The sequence below is a fragment of the Poecilia mexicana genome, unplaced genomic scaffold (genome assembly GCF_051168715.1).
Source record: "Poecilia mexicana isolate PSO_F unplaced genomic scaffold, ASM5116871v1 scaffold_5, whole genome shotgun sequence".
Taxonomy (NCBI): domain Eukaryota; kingdom Metazoa; phylum Chordata; class Actinopteri; order Cyprinodontiformes; family Poeciliidae; genus Poecilia; species Poecilia mexicana.
In genome coordinates this window covers 16,326,935-16,349,985 of record NW_028263374.1, presented here as the reverse complement: position 1 = coordinate 16,349,985, position 23,051 = coordinate 16,326,935, and the positions used below count along the sequence as shown (strand labels likewise).

Genomic DNA, 23,051 nt, shown 5'->3' with positions numbered 1-23,051 from the left:
ACTCATTATGTTGGTCAAGACTTAAGAAGAACTCAGACTATAGTTATATATACTGTGTTTGCTAGAATAAATATATTATTACTTCACTATTTAGAAATGTAATAGACTAAATAATTAAAATATTTCAAAGAAAAATAATATTCAAGGTCAGACTTAATATATATTGTAAATACCTGCACATATTGCCAATACTTTTTTTTTGTTTTTATTATTTAATAACCAACTGTTAGTGGGTCTCCTGTTCTAGCAGCGAGTTCCTCATGAAGGACTCAAGCATCTTTCTGGCTGAGGACGACCTCCATGTCCTGACTCGTGACCTTTGACATGCATCTCTCCAGAGAACACTCTTGTCTACTAAGCTAGAGTTTGAATGGAGTCTGTGTTTCAATGAGAGCTGGTAAAAAAAAAAATGAATATGATTATAAGCTTAAAATTTGAAGCTAGGGGAAGGGGGGCTAGATAGAACAAAAAATCCGATAAGAAGAATTAAAGGCATCAAAAGGAGCGCATGATTGGTGTTTCAGTGAGCTGATAGAAGAGCAGAACAGGAGATGGAGTGTGCAGTGTGCTTGTTTTCTGCTGATACAGATCAGATTTCATAAAGATCCACATGACTGCCTCATAACAAGGGGATGGAGAGAGGAATGAGATGGAGATATGAGGCGGAGGCAAACAGAGACATGAAGAAATTGATAAATAGCTGCTTGCCCTCCCTGCAGCTGCTCTCTTTGTTTTTCCGGCTTGTGTTTTTCCTGTTGAGCTTTATATGATTATCCAAACTGTAATTTGGAAAGAAAGAGGATTGGAAAACAATATGAAGGAAAGAAGACATTATAAATTAAATTTTAATTGAATCAGCGATTGGATGAAGTGTGGCGTTAGTTAGGAGTCGCCCTGATTTGCTCACCGTCCACATTACTTTGACGTTTGCCATCTCTGGTTGTCTGACTTACAGTGACAACCATGTGGGCGTCATCACTTTTTATTGTACAGGCTGGCAGGAGGCCAGGCTTAGATCCTGTTGAGCCTGTGACATGCTCTGTCTAAGTTACTGAATGACAGACTGACCTACTGATTGACTGAGAGCTTAATGATATTTACCATATAGCAGGTGGAGCAGGTGCTGAAGCCTTCAATGCTGTCACTATAGTTTGAAAACTCCTGTTTGACTAGATTTACAGCGCCTTGCAAAAGTATTCACATCTCATGCTAATAGTTTTTAATATATCTATTATTTCAGATTTCAAAGCTTTGCCTCTTCTACTAGAGTTAGCAGTTGCTTCTCCTCTGATTAATGTTCTCCTTTCCCAGCCTTTCAGTTCAGGTGGCAGCCATGTTTTGGCAGCCATGTTTTTGTAGCTTTGGTTTTGTACAGAAAGATGGTGTTGAATACTGTGAGCGTAAGATGTTGTTTTTAACCCAATTTAAATGTTTCTGCAGCTTTGTCCTTGATACTCTTTGTTCCTTAATGTTCTCTAACAAACCTCTGAAATCTTTAAAGAACCTCTATATTTATATTGAGATTAAATTCCACATATTTGAACTCTGCTTAGTAATTGCATTACTTCTAAGTGACTTTGGTAGAACTGCATTTTGTTTATAGGAGTTTCATGTTGAAGTGAACTGCATGCAAATGCTCACTACACTTTTCATATGTTTCATATGAATTAAAAATTTTGACTGCCAGGTATTTCACAATAATACACTACTCTGTGTGATTACATCACACAAATCTCTATGAAATACAGTAATAATTGTCATTGTGATGTGAGAAACTTCAACAAGTATAACTCGTTTTGCAAAGTGCAACAAATACAAAACAATAAGTGCAATACTGTGGTACAAAAAGTAACTAATAAGGCTGACTTGAAATGTGAGTTTGTTGTTCTGGCTTGTTTTCTCTAATTTTCCCTGCCCTTTATAGTTTTCAGCTGTAGTCTCTGGACAGAGGGTGTGTGGACATCAGACAGTGACAGCATGTGGGTGTGAGGGTTTAAAGAACAGCAATTGGAACAAATTGGCGTCACATTTGTACATGTACATGGTATATGTGGGTGTATTTGATGCCCACAAACACTAAAAAGCGGTGACATCGTAGCAACGACACACTACAGCGCAGTTCCTCCTTTGGCTCCTAAAACTGTGCTGACCTCTAAAGACGAGGACTCAACTCAGCTTTTTCCACATTATCTGGCACCAAGTCATCATTCATCCTTCAATTTCTAAGTTTTGTTGAGCAGGGATGTGCATTGATCAAATGCCATTTTCCAGAATCTCCCACAATCCCCTAATTGTATTTAAATTTTGGAAGCTAAGTCAAGATGTTGTGCTCTTTACATTCTCAGAGGATTCTTGCTGTGCTTCAGGTCACATTGTCCCAGCTAAAGCAGTCGCTGCAATCAATAAATATAATTTTCTTGAAGAGTTATATTGGACTCTGACAACACAAGTCGATGATGTGTGTCAGAGCAGTATTGGCAATATTCACAGTTCTCACTGCCCATTGAGTACATCTCTGAAAATATGAGAAATCTGATCAGTATGCGCCTGCACTCCACCTTACTCCTCTAATGCAGCTACACTTGCGCTTGCTAAGTTTTTGAGTGCTATTCCAGATTCTGGTTTTGACTTGGAGAGCTCTGTATGGACAGTAAGGATGTAAGGACTACCAGATCCTTACATCTCCATCATCTCCATCAGGTCCTTGAGGTCCTGTGATCAAAGGCTGCTTATAATCCCAAATAAAAAATGGAAAACTGAAGGAAACATGGTTTTCTTCTCCTCTCCTCCTTTGTCAACGAGAAAGGAGGAGAGAAAACTTAGTAGCTTCCTTTAAAAGTCAGCTAAAAACTTGTGTTTTTAAATCTGCTTTTGGGTTTTTATTTTGTCTGTTAAAGCATTTTGTGAAATTTGTCTTGAAAATACATACCATTTTACTTGTTTACTTTCTAATTGACTGTGCTTGTTGACACATTCCTGTGATTAGAATTTTATCAGCTTCAGTACTGAATATCAGAACATTGCAAAGAAGGCCAAAACCCAAAGACTGGGTTTCCTTATGTTGCTGAACACACAGGTTTGTCCTGAATAGAAAATATGTTATTTGTTGCATCGTTGTGTGGACATAAAATAAACTACACCAATTACCGTTGGAATGGGATTGCACACTAATATGCTGGAGCATAAGTTATGGTAAGCAGCAGACAGCAGGCTAGCTATAAGATCCCATGTTTCAGCTAATTAACCAGCTAGTGTTGGCTTGCTAGATTCGCATCGTTACTCTATAAACAGGAGAAGAAGAACTAATACCAGAATAGACTTTATTGACCATCACTGTGTCCACAAACAAGAAATGTAACTTCAGCTTCATGTGATTCATACACTGACAGCATACAGACATTAATTACAGGAAATATTACGTATAAGAATTAATGAAGAACTGATATTAAATCCAGTGGGGATTCATGTTACATTTTGCTTTGGTTTTCCACCACTACATAAATCTGTTTAAGAAAAATAAAATAATAAAATTTTAAAATGGGCTACTGTTTCTCCTGACACTGACTTTAAATGAATCTAAGAGTAATATCTTTACCTGAATCAAACTGATTTGCAAATCCTTACACGTCGACTGTCAACATCTAAATCAAAGCAACAGTCAATTAATTTCAGACATTTTTGTGTTTGTAATAATTGACTAATCATATTATTATAGGCTTCATAGCGCTGCTTTTCATTTTGAAAACTAGAAATTGGGTCATGTCACCGTACAAAATTAGCTTTCTACGTCACTTAAATGATGAATTTGATGTCCTAAAGGCTGAGCCATCCTACTTTGATACCAGTGACTCATTGTCTCTGTCTCTTTTTTCCTCACATTGATCCAAACATTGAGCAGTTAGGAAAGAATAACAAAGTGAAAAGAAACAGGTGTGCAATCTGATTATTATGCTACAGTGTAAATTAGATGTTATCGGCTCAGGTTGGAGTTTCTGAGCCTCTCGTGTCGCTACAAGATCCCAGCACGGCGGATAGTTTGTTCCCTGCTCTGTGCAGGAATTCAAGAATTCAAAAGGTCCAGTGACTCATGCTGTTGTAGCTAAGCTGTGAAGTGATAATATGCCTGCAAGGTTATAATAATTGTTTTGATCTGTAATTGTATTATGATAATGTACAATATTAAGTTAATTGTATAATTATAAGCTTTCTTCAGCAGCTATTTACACAGAGAGCCAAATAAGCTTAGAGGGAAGGATAAGAGGTCTTGTAATTAGCAAATGTTGATATAGTGGTATGACGTCATTATCATATATTTAAATTTAATGTAATAGGGCACATATTAAATTGCATTGTTTAAGTCCTATCTATGTTGATTACAAAACCAAAAAAAAAACACATGCATTTCATTTTTTGAAAATAAAATGTTTATTTTTAATTCTGTACTATAAAAGAAGTGTAACAATACTGTGCATGAGAGGTGGATCATCTCTTCACTACTGTGTCATCCTATTTCATCCCTTCCTTCCTCCATTGCATTTGAATTAGTTTATCTTTTATTTAAGTATTTTTGTTTGATTAGGAAGTTAATTATAACTGAAGCAAAATCTCGCTTATTATTTAACTTAATTGTGCCTGTGTTTTCTTTGGAAGTCTTTATATTGCTTAATATTTCTATTAATTCTAATTCTGTTTCAAGTTTAGGCCGACTGACTTGTACAATATGACAGACGATGACCCCCGATCAACACAAAATTACTCTGAGCGACCTCCTGCTGATAGATATTACCTACCGTAGTCTGATAATCCTTACAGTAGTCATGGGTAGATTTAGAAAATTACTTTAACTCTTTCATGCATGAGTTAAAACCTCATTCAGCACTTTTGTCCCTAAATGTATTGGATCAGCTGTTAAAATGAAAACAAATGGGAAATTTAGCTTTTTTTTAACCATGAACCTTTCAAAGAGTTTTGGTCTCAGGTGGAAACAAGCATTTATACTATAAATATGTACATGACAAATAAATAATACAACATATTTTAATGTAAGATATTGTAACTAATGTGGCTACGTATGTTACATTATTTCTAATCTCTTATATTGGCTACACTACTGCAACATGCTCCTGTCCTCTTCATCCCGCTTTCAGCTCTTTGGTCATATTATTTATTGATGCTACAAATATTTTTTTTTTACCTGGAAGGATCTTATTCTAGGACTGACAAGATATCTGTCAGGTGTTTAGCCTTTCTGACTTAGTGCCTCCCATTCGAAGAATGTTTGAAGAATGGGTTTGTGAACTTACACTGATTGGCAAGTAGGTAGCCCTGAATGTAGGGGCAAACAAGAGTCCAAAAAGGTGACTTTTAAGTGTACCATCAACTGCAACACACATACAAAAAGATGGGGTTTTTAAAAGTTTTGCTCTTTAGTAACTACTATAGATAAAAGGGTTGAATCACTGGATGTATAGGTATGAAACATCTCAGAGGTTTTAGTACGAAAAGATCAAAACTGCAAAAGTAGGGAATGAGAGGAGGGTCATATGACCATCCCCCACTCCTCACTGGGACTAAAACACTGACTGGTTATTGGCTGCCACTATATCTCTGGAGAGAAGGCATTCTTACATGGGAAAAACTTTCAAACTCCTTATGGAAAGATTTCAGGCCACGATTAAAATCCAGAACATTCTGGCTGTAGTTGTCATTAAAAACCCCCAAACTATTTAGCTTTGAGTTTATTTCTTGTCTACTCTTGAGTTTGCTGGCTTTGCCAACCACTTTGTACCTGAATCACATTTCTATTCTTATTTTTCTACTGTTTTTACTTTTGCTTGATTCATTGCTGCCCATAATGTCACAGTTTTTAACTCTTTTGTAATTCGGACTTGCAGGTCACTAACATTTACACTTATAAAAAAAAAAGTCTCTAATCGCTTCTTTTTTAGAGCAAACATTAAACTTTAATCTATAAATAACCCAAAATTGGCTTAAGAGGCATTTTGACCTAATACTATTTAAGAAAAAGTGAACAACAGGCTTGTAGCATCACTCTTTGTGCCCAGTATCTCTAAGGGATCCCCTGCTCTCTCACAGCCTTTCTCTGGCTGCATTTATAATGCATGAAGGCATTATGCAATGACCATGAATCCACAACAGCTACAATAGTGTGGCAGCTGTCAAAGCACCAGGATGCCAATTACCTCTTATGGCCATGTGCCATCACTAACACCTCTCAGTGGCCTTCTCTTCAGCATACACCTCAATGGTGCAAAAAAACCAGAAAAAAGGAAGCAGAAAAAGCAAAAGAGTCTGAAACAAAGAAGAAATGATTATGGATTCAAAAAAGTAGATTAGATTGTTTAGAGGATTTTAATAAAGATGGAAAAAAAAGAAGAAAGGCGAGAGGTGCAAATAATACATTTGGGGGAATCGTATAACGAGGGTCAGCTCTGGATTATTAAAGATGTCCAAAGTTGTCTCCATCTGTCACATTTATTTGCCATGCTTTTGTAAATGGGTAAACAGTGTTTACCAATTAATGGTGGTGCTGAGCTTTATGGATGCTTAAATCCCTCCTCAATGAGACATTTCACATCATTCCCAATTATGAATCACTTCAATCATTTTCCACATTCAAATTTCCCCCTATTCATTTAGACTGAAGGGTTTTTTTCAGCTGCACTGGATGAGTGGTAAACATGCAGTCAGTCAGACAAACAATTAAACGTGCATACTGCATTACAGCAAAGAAAAACCACACATTGACTGTAGTTTACTTTATAGTTTAACTTTCTTGGATATTTTTGGACAGCAAGGAGAAAGTGGGGTGTTTACTTAATACCCAAGGGAAAGTATGGGGAGCATTCAAACAGCACTGAGGATAATTTACTGTATCTGTTTAAGAAAGTCTTGTTCTTTTGTTCTCATCATCTCCCGCATTTTTAGTTTTCTGCAGTGTTTCCGCTAGTTTAGCTTTCCAAATACTTCTCACAATGAGAGGACTAATTTAACACTTCAGAAAACCTGCTGTTTAAGGTCGTTTTTGCTGGTGTTCAAAGATTCAGATCCATTTCAGTGGGGAAAAAGCTTGAAAGTTAGGAGCAGAAGGTATACTACTGTATCGTTGCTGATTTTCTTGCACTTCACTTGAGTGCTGAACTTATGCTTGAACGCAGAGTCCTCAAGTCAAACATTTTTTCTTTTTGCACTGTAAAGTTCATTCAAATGTATTGCCCTATTTCTCAAAATGTTACATTATGTGACTAGTAGAGCAATGCCTGTATACATAAAGATATGTGGAAGTATACGTAAAAAAGAGAAATTCCAAAGTGAAAAGGTGTTTATGTTTTTCAGCTGGATTTGACTTTGTACTCGCAGATATAAGATAATATGGTTTATGTCTTATGTGTTATTGAAATTGCAGATCCAAACAGAAGCTGTGAATTGTCGGAGAGCTTTGTGGCTTCATGTTGAATTTATTCCTCTTTCAGGTACAAGAGTGGCTATGTTTGAACTGTCAGATGCAGAGAGCGCTGGGGATGGATATGACCACACCACGTTCCAAGAGTCAGCAGCAGATTCACTCTCCTTCTCATCCAACCCAACCTGAGCCCAAACCTGAAGCTACCAATCAGCCCGCGCCTCAGCCTCAGCCTCAGCCTCAGCCTCAACCTCAGCCTCAACCTCAGCCTCAACCTCAGCCTCAACCTCAGCCTCAGCCTCAACCCACTCCTCAAAAACAGCCTACGGCTCAGCCACATCCAGCGCCTGGCCCTACCAAACAGCCTGCCGCAGGTGGTCCCGGTCATCAACAACCCAAACTGCCTCCAGGGGCGGTCCCTCTCCCTGGAATGGCCAAGGCCCCATCCCAGCCAGATCTCTCTCGAGGCTCGCCTGCCCACCATCCCCAGCAACCCCGCCAGGATCAGACTCGCAGTGCTGGAAGCTCCCCATCACGACAGCCCCCTCCCCCAGAGCAGACATTTGGAAAGCTGTTTGGCTTCGGCGCTTCCCTTCTAAACCAGGCCAGCACTCTCATATCTGAGACCACTCAACCCCAGCAACAGCAGCAGCCCCCAAAACCGGCTCCCAAACCTGGGGGGCCTCCTGGTCCAGGACCCGGAGCAGGTAAATCTCCGGGACCGCCTGCACAACAAGGGCCACAACCCCCACCACAGCAGCAACAACGGCATGCTCCCCCTGAGTCTTCTAAACCCAGAGCCTCCTGTCCCCTCTGCAAGACTAACCTTAATATCGGCAACGCCTCTGAGGAACCCAATTACAACACCTGCACACAGTGCCACTCCCAGGTGTGCAACATGTGTGGATTCAATCCCACTCCACACCTAGTTGAGGTAAGGCTCCGAGTCAATTTGTATTTGCTTCTTGTTTTTCAGCTATTCCACAGACAAAAGTTAGGCTTTGTTAAATTATTTATTGTTTTGTTTTTGTCGGTGGAGCCAGTTGTTGTTGTTGCTCACAGCAAAAACATGTAAATCCCAACCGAAGCCTTTCTGTCTTGAGCTTGCATCCTCTCCCTGTTCATGTTTACTCCAAATGCTGCTAAAGGGTCAGAAGGTTCTTTGTCATTATCCTGTTTCATACCTTCGCATTCACAGGCAAATCTCAACAAATGCAATTTTACTTAAAATTGTACTGAGGTCCTTATTTAGTTTAGTAATTCAAATCAGAAAGTGAGACTCACGTTGTTCACAACTTCATTGCTCACAAAAGGATATTTTCCAAGCTTTAATTTGGGATGATTATATCTTAAAAACCTTAAATTCAGTTTAAGACCAACGGAAAAGGAATTTTCCGACAGAAAAATTGGCCCACTTAATACTTGATCAGGACTCCTTTTGAATGGATTATTACATCAATGTGGTGTAACACTGAAGTGATCAGCTGAGGTGTTGAGAAGGTTGCTTTAGTAGTTTTCTTGAAGGATGACACTTTAACTACAAAACTGAATTATTTATCCAGTATCCCTGCAAACAGTTGCATTGCTTTCATCGATTTAACTTGGTGTAGTAACGATGTTTGAACAAGTGGTGCTTGTGATGTGTTTTAAGCACTGCTCTGAAGAGCTTTGATTGGTTGCTGGTCTTCCTACGCCTGCCAAATTTCCTGCCAAGCTCCTCACAAAAACGATTCCCTACCTCATAAATGCTCCACAGGTTTTAGGTCAGGCCTGCTCAAACTATTCGCAGCAGTTGACGTTGCTTCCCAAACCATTGCTTAGGGGGGAAACTTAATGCAGGATCTCCAAAAACTTCAATTTTGTGCCTCTCCACTCTTCCCCTGTAATCTTAACTTTTAAGGAAATCTTCACAAGGCTGTTATTATCTGTGCTACCTGTTGTCCTTTTTCTACTAAACCTTTTTTCTTCCTCTCATCTGTCCATTAAAATTCTTGGATACAGCACCCTATGAACTGCTAACTTCTTAAGCAATGCCCCTTTGTGACTTACCCTCATTGCAGAGGGAGTCAGTGACTCTACTGTACTTCCTCATACACACAAATATGAGTCTTCCTCATATTTGTGTGTATTGGTGTATTGCACTGTGTTTGATTAGAACTGATCATTTAAAAATATTGCAATGGATGTTTCCACAGAAGATTAACTGCTATTTGAGGTGTGAGCACCATATCAGTTATGCTGATTACTGTGGAATCACAACAGGTTTTCATGAAAGAAAGAAGAAAAACCTTCTCCATCCTCTTTCAGTGTGTCTTAGTCAGCACCTGCTGGGTTGTGCGCTGTCAGAGTCTTTCATCTAGGTAACAGAGTGAAGTCCAAGCTCTGACTCACCTCATCAGTGATTTTGGCCTGGGGCAGCACACAATATATGACCAGTCTGCAGGAAAAAGAGCCTTATTAAGGTCAATTAAATAGATTATCTTTGTATTTATTAGACACGCAGGGGCTATATTCCTCTTGTAAGGGCCTTCTCATTCTGTGTCATGGTGGGGGGTCTAGTTGGTAAAAACAGGGTCTTGCCATACCTTCCAGAGCCAGGCAATAACAGATTTTAATTATGCAAATCAAGTCCAATTGAATGATAGCAGTAATAACAGGGTTGCTACAGAGCGTTGGCTTTTTATGGGAATGTCTTGTCTTTCTAGGCATCTGGTTGTCACAGGCACTAGTAGAGGCCATTCATAGATCGCTATGGAAACAGAGAGATAATTTGTCTGTCAGCCATCCCCTTTCATGCTTGGCTGCTGCGATGCAGAATGTCTCCAAAAACTTTCACGCTGCTGCTGTTCTGTATTCAAGAGAGATGTATTTGTTGGGTGTGTTTCGTTTCTGCTCCTTGAGCTACGGTCGGCTACTTGCTTCAACACAAGGTGCATTTTCTATTGTTGTACTTTTTTCTCCTGCAAACTTCAGCTGGGTTGCTCAAGAGTGTGAAATAAAATTTTGAACATTTCTGAGACTTTTATTTTTTACTTTCACTGGTTAGTGATATTTTGACTGTCAGTTTGACATACATCCATTCGTTCACTAAATGTTGTCATTTCTGTTTCTCTCCCTTTGTGTTTTCTTGGCAGTGTTGCATTAGTTTTAATGTGGGTGTGGTGACGTAGCTATAGCAGAAAAAGATGCACTATATCTACTGCTGCGTCTGATACTTTCTCTGCTTTTTCTCTTGGGTTTAAAGAATATTTGTCACATTCAGACTCAGGCTGGTATGAAAGTCTGTTGATATGATAACCTCAAGCAAAAATACCTCGGGTATTGACAGGATTGCAGAATAACATTAAATAAACATATTAAAACTGCCTGCTTTTAAAAACATAATTGGAAGCAGTACAACCACTGCTGGTAAAACAAAATCATTTATTGTTAAAGCTGTACAATGCATTGAGTCATAGCAATAATTAACAAAGATATGAAGTCAGCCAAATTACATGGAAGCAAGTTAAGCCTAGCATCACAGTAGGGAATAAAAGGGTTTGTTTTTAATGAGTCTGAACATAGCATGTAGGTATGTGTTATCTGGTTTTAATATTTCAGGAACTGCTGATCTGCTGGGACTCTCATACGACGATTTCTCAGGTTTACATAAAATGGTGTGAAAAAGAGAAAATGTCCAGTGAGCGGCAGTTCATGTCAGAACCATCTTTAAACCTACAACACATCAAACCTTGAATCACATGGGATGCAGAACCACAAGATGACAGTAGGTTCCACTTCAATCAGCTAGGAACAGGAAGCTGAGGCTCCAAATTGCACATGCTCACAAAAATTGGTCCACAAGTGGAAAAATGTTTCCTGGTCCAATGACTCTTAGTTTCGGCTGCAACATTCAGATGCTAAGATCAGAATTTGGCTTAAACAACATAAAAGTATTGTTTTGTTATGCCTCAGTGTTCAGGCTTCTAGCTGTAGCAGCCTTTTTGTGTAAGAGCTACTTAAAGAGTGATACACACCCAAGCTGTGTTTATCTGTTTTAACTGCTGAAAAATATTCAGTTCAGTTCCATTCAATTCAGTTCACTTCAGTTTATTTGTATAAAGCCAATTTGCCACATTTGTCTCTGAAGCTGAAACTCAATGTTGCTTCTGTTAAGGTGTTAGGGGGGAAAAAGTAAAGGTAGTGCTTCATGCTTGTTTCAGCAAGAGATGAAAAATATCAGTGACACAATACCACCGTCAACACTGATGCCGATGATGCGAGTTGTCACTATTTTTCTCTTCAGCTCCTGTAATATCAATCATGCCATCAATGTTTGCACCTTGTTTTTCATCTGCTTCACTGGGCGCTGGATCGATGTTGATTTCACTTCTGTGCAAGTCATTGTACAAGCAGAGGTTTGCCTTCTGCACTTTAACACCATCAGCCTCTTCTCTTTTATTCAGTGCACTAAAAGGCAACAAAAAGTAGCTGCGAAGATCTAAAAAATACGGTTATAAATTATGCTTCTCAATAAACTAAATTATCATCTAAAAGTGGATTGATTTTGGTAGTCCAGCCTAAAAATATGCTGATACAAAGTAATTGCCAGACAACAGATTTCAGCTTTTTATTTTGCAATGCAACGTTTCAGCACATCAAGCAAATTTTAAAACCTGAGCAAATACAAAAATGCAATTTTTAAAGAAAAAAAAAAAAGATACAAACCACCATTAAAAATTCTTAAGAAGGTTCTTCACTGTTCTCCGTTTTCTTTATTTGTCAGCAATGGCTTTGACATGGCACTGTAAACCCTTCTACAGTTATAGACGTCACTAACTTTGTTTCTCATCTGATCTCAAGTTCCTTTAGATTTGGACATGATGTGTTGCTTTTTGGGATCTTTTAGAAATATTCAGTTTCTTTATTGTGCAGGTTTAAAAGGAATCAGTCATGGGTGTGGTGAAACTTACCTCCGTTCTCCAAAAAATGAAGCTATCACAATTAATTCATGATTAATCAATTGAGGAGAGGCTATAGTATTTCACACAGGGTCAAGCTGTTTAAGTAGCTTTTTTCCCCAATTTTACTACTTTCTGTATTTTTTCACGGTATATCTGTCTGACATGTATCCCAAATATATCTGTGAGGGAGTAAATAGTTTTTCACAGCACTCTTAGTTAGACACCAAATGCAGAATGAATAATTTGTTACGAAAAAGTGCTTAAATTAATGACAGCACTAACATAGACATTTGTTTGGTTTATTGTTACACAAAATTGTGTAACATATAATGTCATATAATGATGACATTTATCCATTTTTGCATTATTCTTCTGGCAAGCTGTTGATGTGGGAAGTGTGTTGGTAAGTTAGTTTTGCATTTAGTAACAGATGTGGGCAAGAAACGGTTTGTTTTATTTTGTCGACTTCTCGACGCCAAAACAAATATAAATAATTGCCAGTCAAAATGATTTATTTTTAAAAATGTATTTATTCAATACAAATTTCTAATGTCTAGTTAAAATCACAACTGATTTTAATGCTACTGAATGTTTTTCTTTCCTTTCACGAAAATGGATTTATAGCAAAAGAAAAGGTTCCCTTTGAGAGCTGACAGCTAAGAAAATGGTTTTGTTAGAGAATGCCAGTGCTAACTGAGAGAAAACAGCAAGAGCGTGGGCTGAATTGAAAGTGCCATAACTTTGTTTTTGTGTGTGTGAAAATAAATCATCGTATAATAACTTCTAAAAACATTGATTTAATGAGCATTTATGCTCTTTTTCAGCGTCTAGCCCTCCCACATAATTTGAGAATTTATTAACACATCATTTTTTGTGATGTTTTGTTTCATATGAGAATCAGATTATACTGAAAATATGTATAAAACTTCGTTTTCTGTCATGTAACTGGTGACACAATGCATAATTCATTTGAAGAGAATCAGGCTGAGCCGCATAAAAACACAGTCAGCTCCTTTTTGATCTCGGATGAGATGACGAGCGGCGGCGTCTGTGCGAGAACGAGTGGAAGAAACGGAGAAGGTGGGGGCAGGAAGGGATGAGGTGAAAGATTGTGGAGAAAGTGAGAATCAGAGCTAATGAGTGAAAGGAAACCAAATGTTTGTCACATTGCAGAATATTTCACATCAATTAGAGCTGCAACTCATGTGTGGCTCTGAGTAAATAAGACGTCCTTGTTTTGGGACTTTTACTCCCTTCTTATGCTTCTCAAGTAGATTAAAGCCCAAACTGCTTTTTCCCTTGGATTTGGCTGTAGATACGACATACGGTATTTTTACTGACGTGTCTGCTGCTCAGTCTGATTTCCAGCACTCTAAAGTCACACCTCATTCCTAAATTTCTTCATTATTCTGTCATTTACCTTTATACTGCAGCCTAAGTACAGAGTTACAGGGTTGGTGCTCCACATTAGCTTTTTCTCAACTGTACGTACAGGTAGACAGAGGGATGTTGTAATTCATCATCCCTCAGAGCCCAGCAGTGGCAAACTGTATAGCAGTATTTCTTTCCTTGTCAGTTTTCCTATGTGGCAAAATTTTTCGTCCCTATGGTTTGGCAGGCGGTGTGCTTTGACTCTGCGTGTCTATTATTATGATAAAGAAGCCTGCCCTGTGTTTATAATGAGGTGGAAGCTCTGAGTGGGTCATAAATAAGGCAGTGAGCTTTTCACAGAACTCCAGAAAAGGTGTAGAGAAACAGAAAACATAGCTCATCAATATTTCAGACGGTCATTGTAAATAGTTCATGGGGTGTGGAACAGTAAGAGAACTGTTTGATTCCACATGTCAGACATGGTCGGTATGTGTCGATGTCTGAGTGAGCTGTATACGTCCATGCACAATATCTCTGAAGAGAAATGCACACGTGTACTTGCATGAGTCCATGGAAAGCTGTTAATTTAACTGTTGCATAAGATTTATGGGCGTATTAAACACCCTGCATACATAATTATTGTTTTTCTACTTGGATCTGTGTAGATCCAAGCAGGGGTGTCCAAAGTCAGTCCTCACAAGGGTTGGTATCATGCATGTTTTAGTTCTCTTCCTGGCTCAACACACCTGGAACAAATGATGGCTTGTTAGCAGGCCTCTGCACAACATTGACATGCTGAGGAGATGTAACTACCAACAGGGAGAAAACTGAAACATGCAGGAGTGACTTTGGATACCTCTCTGGCTTGGAGACCTTAAGATTTATCAGACTAATTTAACTTATAACATAGAGTTGTAAATCCCCTTGATATTCTTCACATTTTGTCACAATGCAATCATAAAATTCCTCTAATAAATAAATATTTAAACAGGCATTTAAAAAAAAAAACTGATTTATTGACTTTGAATGCACTGGGGTTTATTTACTAGCTAAAACTGTAAAAAAATATTTAGGTCTGGAAAAAAAAAGAGACCTCTGCACTGAACCCCATTGAAAACCTTGTGGTTATTTCACCAAATATTGATTTCTGAACTCTAAGTTAAAACATCAGCATTGTTGTTTCTAAATAAATATAAACTTGTTTTCTTTGCATTATTTGAGGTCTGAAAGCACTGCATCTTTTTTGTTATTTTGACCATTTCTCATTCTCTGTAAATAAATACTAAATTTTTGCTTGGAATTCCGGAGACATGTCAGTAGTTCATAGAATAAAAGAACAATGTTCATGTTACTCAAGCAAATACCTATATAAAGTAAAATCAGAGAAACTGATAATATTAAGTGGTCTCTTAATTTTTTCCAGAGCTGTATTTTTCTACTTTGCAGTTGTGTACAGGCTGTGGCTCAGTTAGACACTCAGTCTAAATGATTTGCAATCCCAAAGTTGAGGGTTCGATTCCGGCTTCCTCCTGTGACATGTTAATGTGTGCTTGGGCAAGACACTTAACTCCAAGTTGCCTACAAATTTGTGCATACATCTATGCATGTTTGTAAGTGCCACTGGGTGAATGTGGCTCTAAAGGGATTCATGAGTTCAGTTCATTTATCTTCTACTTTGTGTTACTCTGTCACATAAAATCCCAAAAAACACAATGAAGTATGGAGTTGTATGGTGACAAAATGAGAAAAGATTCATTGGGTTATGAACAGATGTACTTTATGCTGAGTATCTATTCAGTAAACTCACTGAAAATAATCTGAGTTCAACTCGTTAACCAGTCAGTGACTCATTCTTTCACTTTCCTACTGTAAGATCCAGCCATTGGTACCCAGAGGAAAGTATCTATACAGTGGCACACAAAAGCAGCCTCACTGTGTTATATGCACATCTTTGGCAGAGCAGCAGCAATTACTTTGCTTAGAAATGTATATTTAACTTCAGTCACACTGTCTGCAGTAACTTAGTGCTATTTTGGCTCATTTTTATATGTGCTGTGGGAGACGTTTTGCTTTTTTCACCAGTTGTCAAAAAAGATTCCACTTAAGCGTTCAACCGTGAAAACATTTCTTTGTGCAAAGTAGCGTGGTGCTCATTTATCTGTCACTGAGAGAGGTATATCCTATCGAGGTGTCACATATTCAGGATTTCTCATTTTTAATTTGTATTCTTCCACCAGGACTGAGTGCCCTTGTAGATAAAGCAGGTATTTATAGAACATATGCAGAATGCGCACATATCTCTTAGATGGAGACTCAGTTTGGATGAACATGTCACTCTTATTCTCAAATGTTCTGAAAATGCTTTCTGAAGGTTGGCACCAGTCTGTGTCTCCCTCAGGAGTCTTATACAAAGCCAGATGGCTGGTGGCATCAGGCATCCGAAACTGCCGTGTTCATGCTGGTTGCTCCCAAAGTGACGATAGTGCCCCGTCACATGATTCAATCCCGCATCCGCTCCAAATCTGCTGGGTACTTCCTTCTATTACTTTAATATTATCTTCAAGAAGTCTGCTTACCACGCTGGAACAAAACACATACAACTTAATGAATAAGTATCCAATAGTAGATTCATTTTTGCTCTCAAGAGGGCCTGGAAACATGAACTTTGTTATAGTTATTTGCACAACAAGTAATTTGTACAGATATTATCTTTTGTTCTTAGTTTACAACGTATTCATAGTGTCATTATAGCTCCAAACAAAACCAAAATGAAGTATTCACAGAAAGTACAACACATACAAAAACATGTCAATCAAAATAAGAGAAACCAAAATAATTTATAAGATGGCTAGAAAGGTGTTGGAGAAAAAAAGGCGGTTATCAACTTGAGACTGAGTCTTGAGACCACTTTGAAAAGATTTTCTCTTTGCATCAGGCTTTAAGTCTCCATCAATAAATGTTCAGACGGAGGTTCAGTCATCTTGGATAGTTTACAACAGTAAAACTTTATTGTTAGGTTTTGGTGAAGACGATAAAATTGTTCCAATATATGCCAGTCCTGCCCAGAGCATAATAATGCAGACAGGCTTTCTGGTCATCTGTGTGGCGAGTTTGTTGAAAACGACTGAAAGCTGGTTTAAGATAATGCAAGTCTGTACGGTTTAAGCCATCAGAGTACAATTTAGCACTTTTGGGAATATGTTGTTATTAATTTATGTGCTAATTATGACGAGTTTTGATTTGTGTTGATTTAGGCTTTGCATGTAAGAAGGCAGAGTGTCCATAAGTGACACAAGGAAAGCATTTCTTTGTGTGTCAAAGACAGAGACCAGAGTCACAGACTTGAGGCACTTTAATTGGAATACCAAAGAGTTCACACTTGACTTGTTGAGACTTGACTTGGACGTCTGGGACTCATATTCCATTAAATATTTTTTATCTCATGTAATCATGGTTGAAAGCAAGCCATCATGTCAGACTAATGCCACAGCTCTGACAGGAGATGTCCATATGTTTCTTTTATTAGTCAGGGACCTTCATGAACCGTGGGCTATTACTAATTCATAACAATTCATGTTAGTGATAGCTTTCTGATAATCACCATATGGATATTAACCTGAACTATGTATAAAATGATATGGATAATTTTAGAATCCATTTCAAAACCTCAATTTATCTCTGACATCATATCCTGTCACTGTTAAGGTAGCTTTAAATACTCCTCAAAAGCCAGAGCGGTGCTTAAAGCTATTTTAAAGACTTGACTTGGAGTTCCCCCTTGTCTACTTGAGATTTACTTTACTTGCTTGTTCCCCATAAAGTCTTGAGTATGGGCGTCGACTTGCCAAGTCAAATCTGAACTGGAAGCTTAAAGTTTTGGCTTTTAATTGGTCTTGCACCTCAAAGACTTGAAACCCGGACTTAACAAAAGACTTGTGAACATCTATGTATTTGTGAAAGTTTATTGTTACTCAAACCATAAAAAGAGATAAGAAAATAAAAATCAGCTAAAAAACGTATTCTTTTCAATCTGCTCATGTGTCTTGAAGTTTTTTTGTTTTGTTTTGTTTGTGAGGCACTTTGTGATTTTCATCCTTAAAGGATGCTATATAAATAAAGTTTTACTTGTTAGCTAAATACATCCTGTAAATGTAGGCATCCACTCGGCAGTCCAGTCAAGTGAAATTAGATTTTTCATACCTTTTTAGAAATAAGAGACTAGTTATGAGTACATTAGAGGTTAAAATCTAATATTTAGTTGCAACGGTTAAATCTTACTGTCAGAGCAAGAAGCTAGGGAACATATAGGATAATGTCAAGGGACAGTCCACATGAGGACATTGCACTTGTGTGTGTAGAGAGGATGGGGGAGGGGTGGTCTTGACGAAAAAGCTAATAGTTGAGTGTTACTAATCCATGTTCAGTACGCGTAGTGATCCCCTTGAGTACAGGGCTTAACCCCACTACATCATCGTGAGGACTCACCCACACAAATAAATGTCATCTGAGAATAGTAAGCCATGTCAGATAATTAAACTGAGACAATGGCATTTTGGCTTCAGCTGATAACCACATCAGCTTGGGAGAGACTGAAACATGGAAGTATCATGAATCCTTTCATTTCTGATAAGCGTTGTTTGAATTTTATTCAGCGCAGTTAATAACATTTAGTGTGTTATTGTGCTGCCGTGTGACAGGAAGACGATGTACAGCAATGACTGCTTCCTGTTGAGATTATGTGGCACCCAGCACAGATGGCATGCTGGTTTGGAGGCTTAAATGCCACTCACTCTCCTCTGTGGGACCTTCGTTTTGGCATTGAGCTCTTGGCTCAGACTAAGTTGCATGCTCTTGGTCTTAACTTCTCTGTTCAGATGAAACACAAAGCATATTCTTCTTTGCATTTAAGTTTTTCAGATATTTTGTTTCCTTTTCAAGTTATAATTCCATATTTTCCAGACAATAAGTCGCTCCTGAGAATAAGTTGCACTAGTCACATCAGTCAAGGAATGCAGCGTGAAGAGGGGAAAATCATAAATAAGTTGCAATTACTGAGGAATTGACAAACGTGAGTGGGGACCTCTTCCATATATAATCCGGTGACACATGGTCAGTTACCTGCTTTTCAACAATCTCCTAACTTTGGCTTGCAAGTCTGCTGGGAGTTTCTGAGACACTATGTTCTAAATCAAGGTAGTCAGGAACGACTCTGCACCACTAGTAAAGTGCGCAGCAGAGTGGAGACGCATGCAGCATTAAACCAAGGTGATAGAGAAGCATGAAGCAGTAACAAGAAATAGACCTGCCTGCAGTGCCATTTTTGTTCATTTTCTTGGTAACTACCAGTACATGGAGATGTAACTGAACTGTTAATAAGCTTCTCCTGGCACCATGTTCATTAAGTACCCATATGTGGACTCGTACCTCCAGCTTTAGCCATCTTGCTTTGAGCCCACGATTAACATTTAATGGATCAGTCTAAACTACGTCACGAAGAGGAAAAATATATACAAGTGACTATTAGTCGCAGGACCAGCCAAACAATGATAAAAGGAAACTAGAAAGGTGGTTCTGTTGTTATTTAGAACAAGATGTTTATGAGACCCTCTCTAACCCTGTTGGTGCACAAGCAGCACCAATGGTGCTCTTGACGAATGACTACCTGAAAAAGACAGAGACCAGACTGAAATTGAATTACCCCTCCAGTTCTTTCCTGTTTTTCTGCAAATACCCTGTCTCTCACCTTGTGAGTAGATGTGCTTCAAGGCCTGCAAGTGACCTTAGCATTGGCTTAATCACCTCTTCAGAACTCATCATCTTCAAGGCCTGGTGGCGACGCTAACGAGCTTTAGCTATGCTCCAGGGGCTCCCGCCAGTGTAATGTCTATCCTCCCTGACAGAATCACAGAGGTGGGCTGGTGCAGTCTACCCACTACTAAAACTGTGCCTTTCTGTCTTAGCACATCACTTCACCCGCCTCATTGGTGCTCCGGCTCTCCTCTTGGCCGTGCAGCACCTCAGGCATGCAGCTTTTCCTTAAGGCTGGTATTGGGGCTGGGGGTTAGGGGAAAGCGCTCCGCAAGCACTAAAGGCTGGTGAGACAAATGTGAGATTATTGACGTGCAGTTGTATGCCGAGAAATACAGAAACACAGAGTGAAAGCAGGAGATTGAGAGACAAAATGAAAGAGATAAAGCTCACAGATTGCTCTGATATTACATTTAACTCCTTGCTAATCTTCTCACTGCTGCAGCTGTCATTCAGGAATGAAGATGATCAGATCAGTTGGTGAGGGTCTGAGCTCCTGCCGTTAGAAGTGGCCTTACAATTGTCACTATAAAGCATCAGTATAAAAAGTATGACTGCATGATAACCAGAGCAAGAAACCAGGAAGATTGTGTTCCCATTCCTCCATTAGTGAAGGCACTGCAGCTCCGCCTCCAGCACCCCTACTGTAGATATTCCCCACATTGCGAAGTATTTCTCCTCTTGAAAATTTTCTATTTTTATTACATTAGAACCTCAAACTTTAATGTACTTTATTGGAATTTTATTTGATAAAGTAATCCAAAGTGACACATATATGTGACATGAAAAAAAGAGTTAAATGGTTTCAAATTGTTTTACAAACAAAAATCTGACATCCTATCATCCCTTTATTCAGATACCCATAAATAAAACCCAATGCAATGTTTTGCCTACAGAAACCACCTTAGGGTGTCTGCCAATTGTATTTTATATTAGTATATCTGTTTTGTGAAGGCATCAGAGTTTTTTTTTTTTTTTTTAGACAATATTAGTAAAAAAAAAACAAAAAACATAATGAAGACCAATAAACAGAGCAGATGTGTCAGGGATAAAATTGTGGAAAAGTTTAAAGCAGGTTTGTTATAAAACACTTTGCTAAGCTTTAGACATCTCATACAGAACTTTTCAATCCATAATTTAAAAACACAACTGCAAAGCTACTATGATATTACCATCAACCTGAACTGCAACCTTGGACAAGAAGAGTATTATCCAATGTATTCAACTCTAGAAGAACTGCAGAAATCCACTGCTCAATTGAAACAAGATAATTATTAACATACTCCACAAATTTGTCCCTGTTGTAAGAAAGCCATATGAAGCTCCATTTGCAGTTTCCCACATGCCTTGTAATGGAAACAGGAAACATTATTGAAAAAGGTGCTCTGTTCAGCTTAGACCAGAACAGAGACTTTTGCCAAATACGCAAAATACACTGTGTGTGTGCGGAGCAAAACAAACTGCATATACAGTTTGTTTTCCGCCATGTTTCATTCATTTCATGAAACATGGTGGAAGCATCATAGAGACATGGAAACTGTTCAGAGTTTATGGAGAAAATAATGGAGCGTCAGTCCTAGATGAAAACCTGTTAGCCTGCAAAAGACTTCGCACGGGTTTGTCTTTCAGCAGGACAACACATCAGTCTCTAGATGTTCAAAGCTGGTGCAGACACACCATAAAAGTCATGCAGCTATGATTGCAGTATTGGTTCAGTATATTTTCAAACAATACATCTCAAATTCTATGTGTAAAAATATATATAAAAAACAGATGTTATTCATTATAAGAAGCCAAATTCAAGTAATGATTTGCTCTATTTTGTGGAACAGATCTGTCTTAATAAATGCTTTCCAACAGATTCACAATCTGTTCTAATAGATGTAGAACAACTTAATTAAAATCTCACAAAAATCCATCAAATTTTGAATATTTCTAACAAATAAATCACAAACTGTGATAAATTTGTCCTATTTTTTTCATGAAATATGTTTCAGTTCCTTAACAATGCTATCTTTAATAGCTCCTAAGATGTCATATTAGATAATCCTTAATATGTGTCAGTCCTTATACTTCTTGTGCTTTGTAACATGGTTTTTTTGCAGCTTGTAGATTTGCTGTTTGCTCTGGTTAGTTGGATTAAGCTCCCCTATAGACTGCAGTTTAAATATGCATGTGTGCATAGAGTGGGGGGTAATAAGAAACCTTTCTGTGAAGCTCCCAGACTTGGATTAAAGTTGTCATTTTACCACATTCTGGCGATAGGTTACAGTTTGTGTAACTTGTCTTATTTTCTGCAGTGCGGTCTGTGGATTGTACTTTATTGGCTCATGGTTGTAGCTTTTTCTTGGCAGGATTTGAAAATAATTCAGAGCAAAGGAAAAAGGCTGATTAACTTGTCCTTGAGACTGACATATGGGACAAGATGAGATGTATGGGTTGTGTATGGGTTGACAAAACTTTGCTTGCAGTGTAAAGAGGACTTGTTTCACTGTGTTTACTACAGTTTCATTGTCCTCCTGCGTGACAGACGTACATAACAGGCATACCTTTTATTATGGACATTGTCTATGTTATGATTTCGGCTTGGACGACTTTTGCAAGATGCAAATCACAGTCTTCATTACACATGGTATTTACTTATTATTATCTACATGATTCTGCAGATTCTGCATCTTATCTGTATGTAAAAGAATCATAGTCTGTTTTCATTAACACAGGATGGCACAAGTATGTTTTATGTTTCATACAGGAGAAGTTGGTTTGCATAGCTTTTTCATTATTAAATTAAATCATCATCTGTTAACGGCATCTTTATATACCTGGGTTTTTGCAGTCTGATATAAACATGTTGTTAATGACCTATACCGTATTGGTGTGGCAATTAAAGCAAAAAACAAAACAAAAAAAAAACAAAACAAACAAACAATCAAAAAAAACCCTGAAGAAATCTACTGGAGGGCAGCTATTGTTCAAAGCACTGGGCATGGGATTACTAATCTACTATTGGATGCTCCAAACAAGATGCACTGTTATCAACCTGTTCATGTTCTGTATCTGATGTAATCTCATTTAACCAAGCAGCATTTCTGTATTCATTTATTTCACTGCTTTTAGGTCAGTGGGTAAATTACAGCCTGCAAATCTGGGGATCAGTGGATGAATTGGGCAATAAAACTATGCAGTCAAGCAAAACACAAAAAGGTGTATTCTCTGAAATTCTGTGCTGTTACTCAAAAGAGCTTTTAAGTTTTTATGGAGATGTTTCTGAGAAATAATTTTAACTTTTTAAATGTTTCCCGGCCAATCTAGCAGAGATGAGTAATAATATGAAAAACCGTGGAAGCAGTCAGCATTAAGCACCATTAAGCTGTCAATGTCGAAATGCTTGAAGTCCATGAAGTGTCTGAACAGATAGAGAATTTGAGAAATGCTATAATAAAAAATGTTGCGTCTTTGTCAACAGTAAAAGAGGTGATGAGTTTCTATAAGGGCTTTTGTAGAAG

At 38.1% G+C, this 23,051-nt stretch overlaps 1 protein-coding gene across 1 annotated transcript in view; it reads left to right on the top strand.

Moving 5' to 3' along the window:
* The window catches only part of bsnb (bassoon (presynaptic cytomatrix protein) b), a 93,243-nt gene that overhangs the window by 29,414 nt on the left and 40,778 nt on the right, over positions 1 to 23,051 (top strand). Inside the window, exon 3 of the mRNA XM_088005646.1 lies at positions 7,494 to 8,357. Coding sequence (XP_087861772.1) covers positions 7,494 to 8,357 — 864 coding nt within the window. The remainder of the gene's footprint in view (positions 1 to 7,493; positions 8,358 to 23,051) is intronic.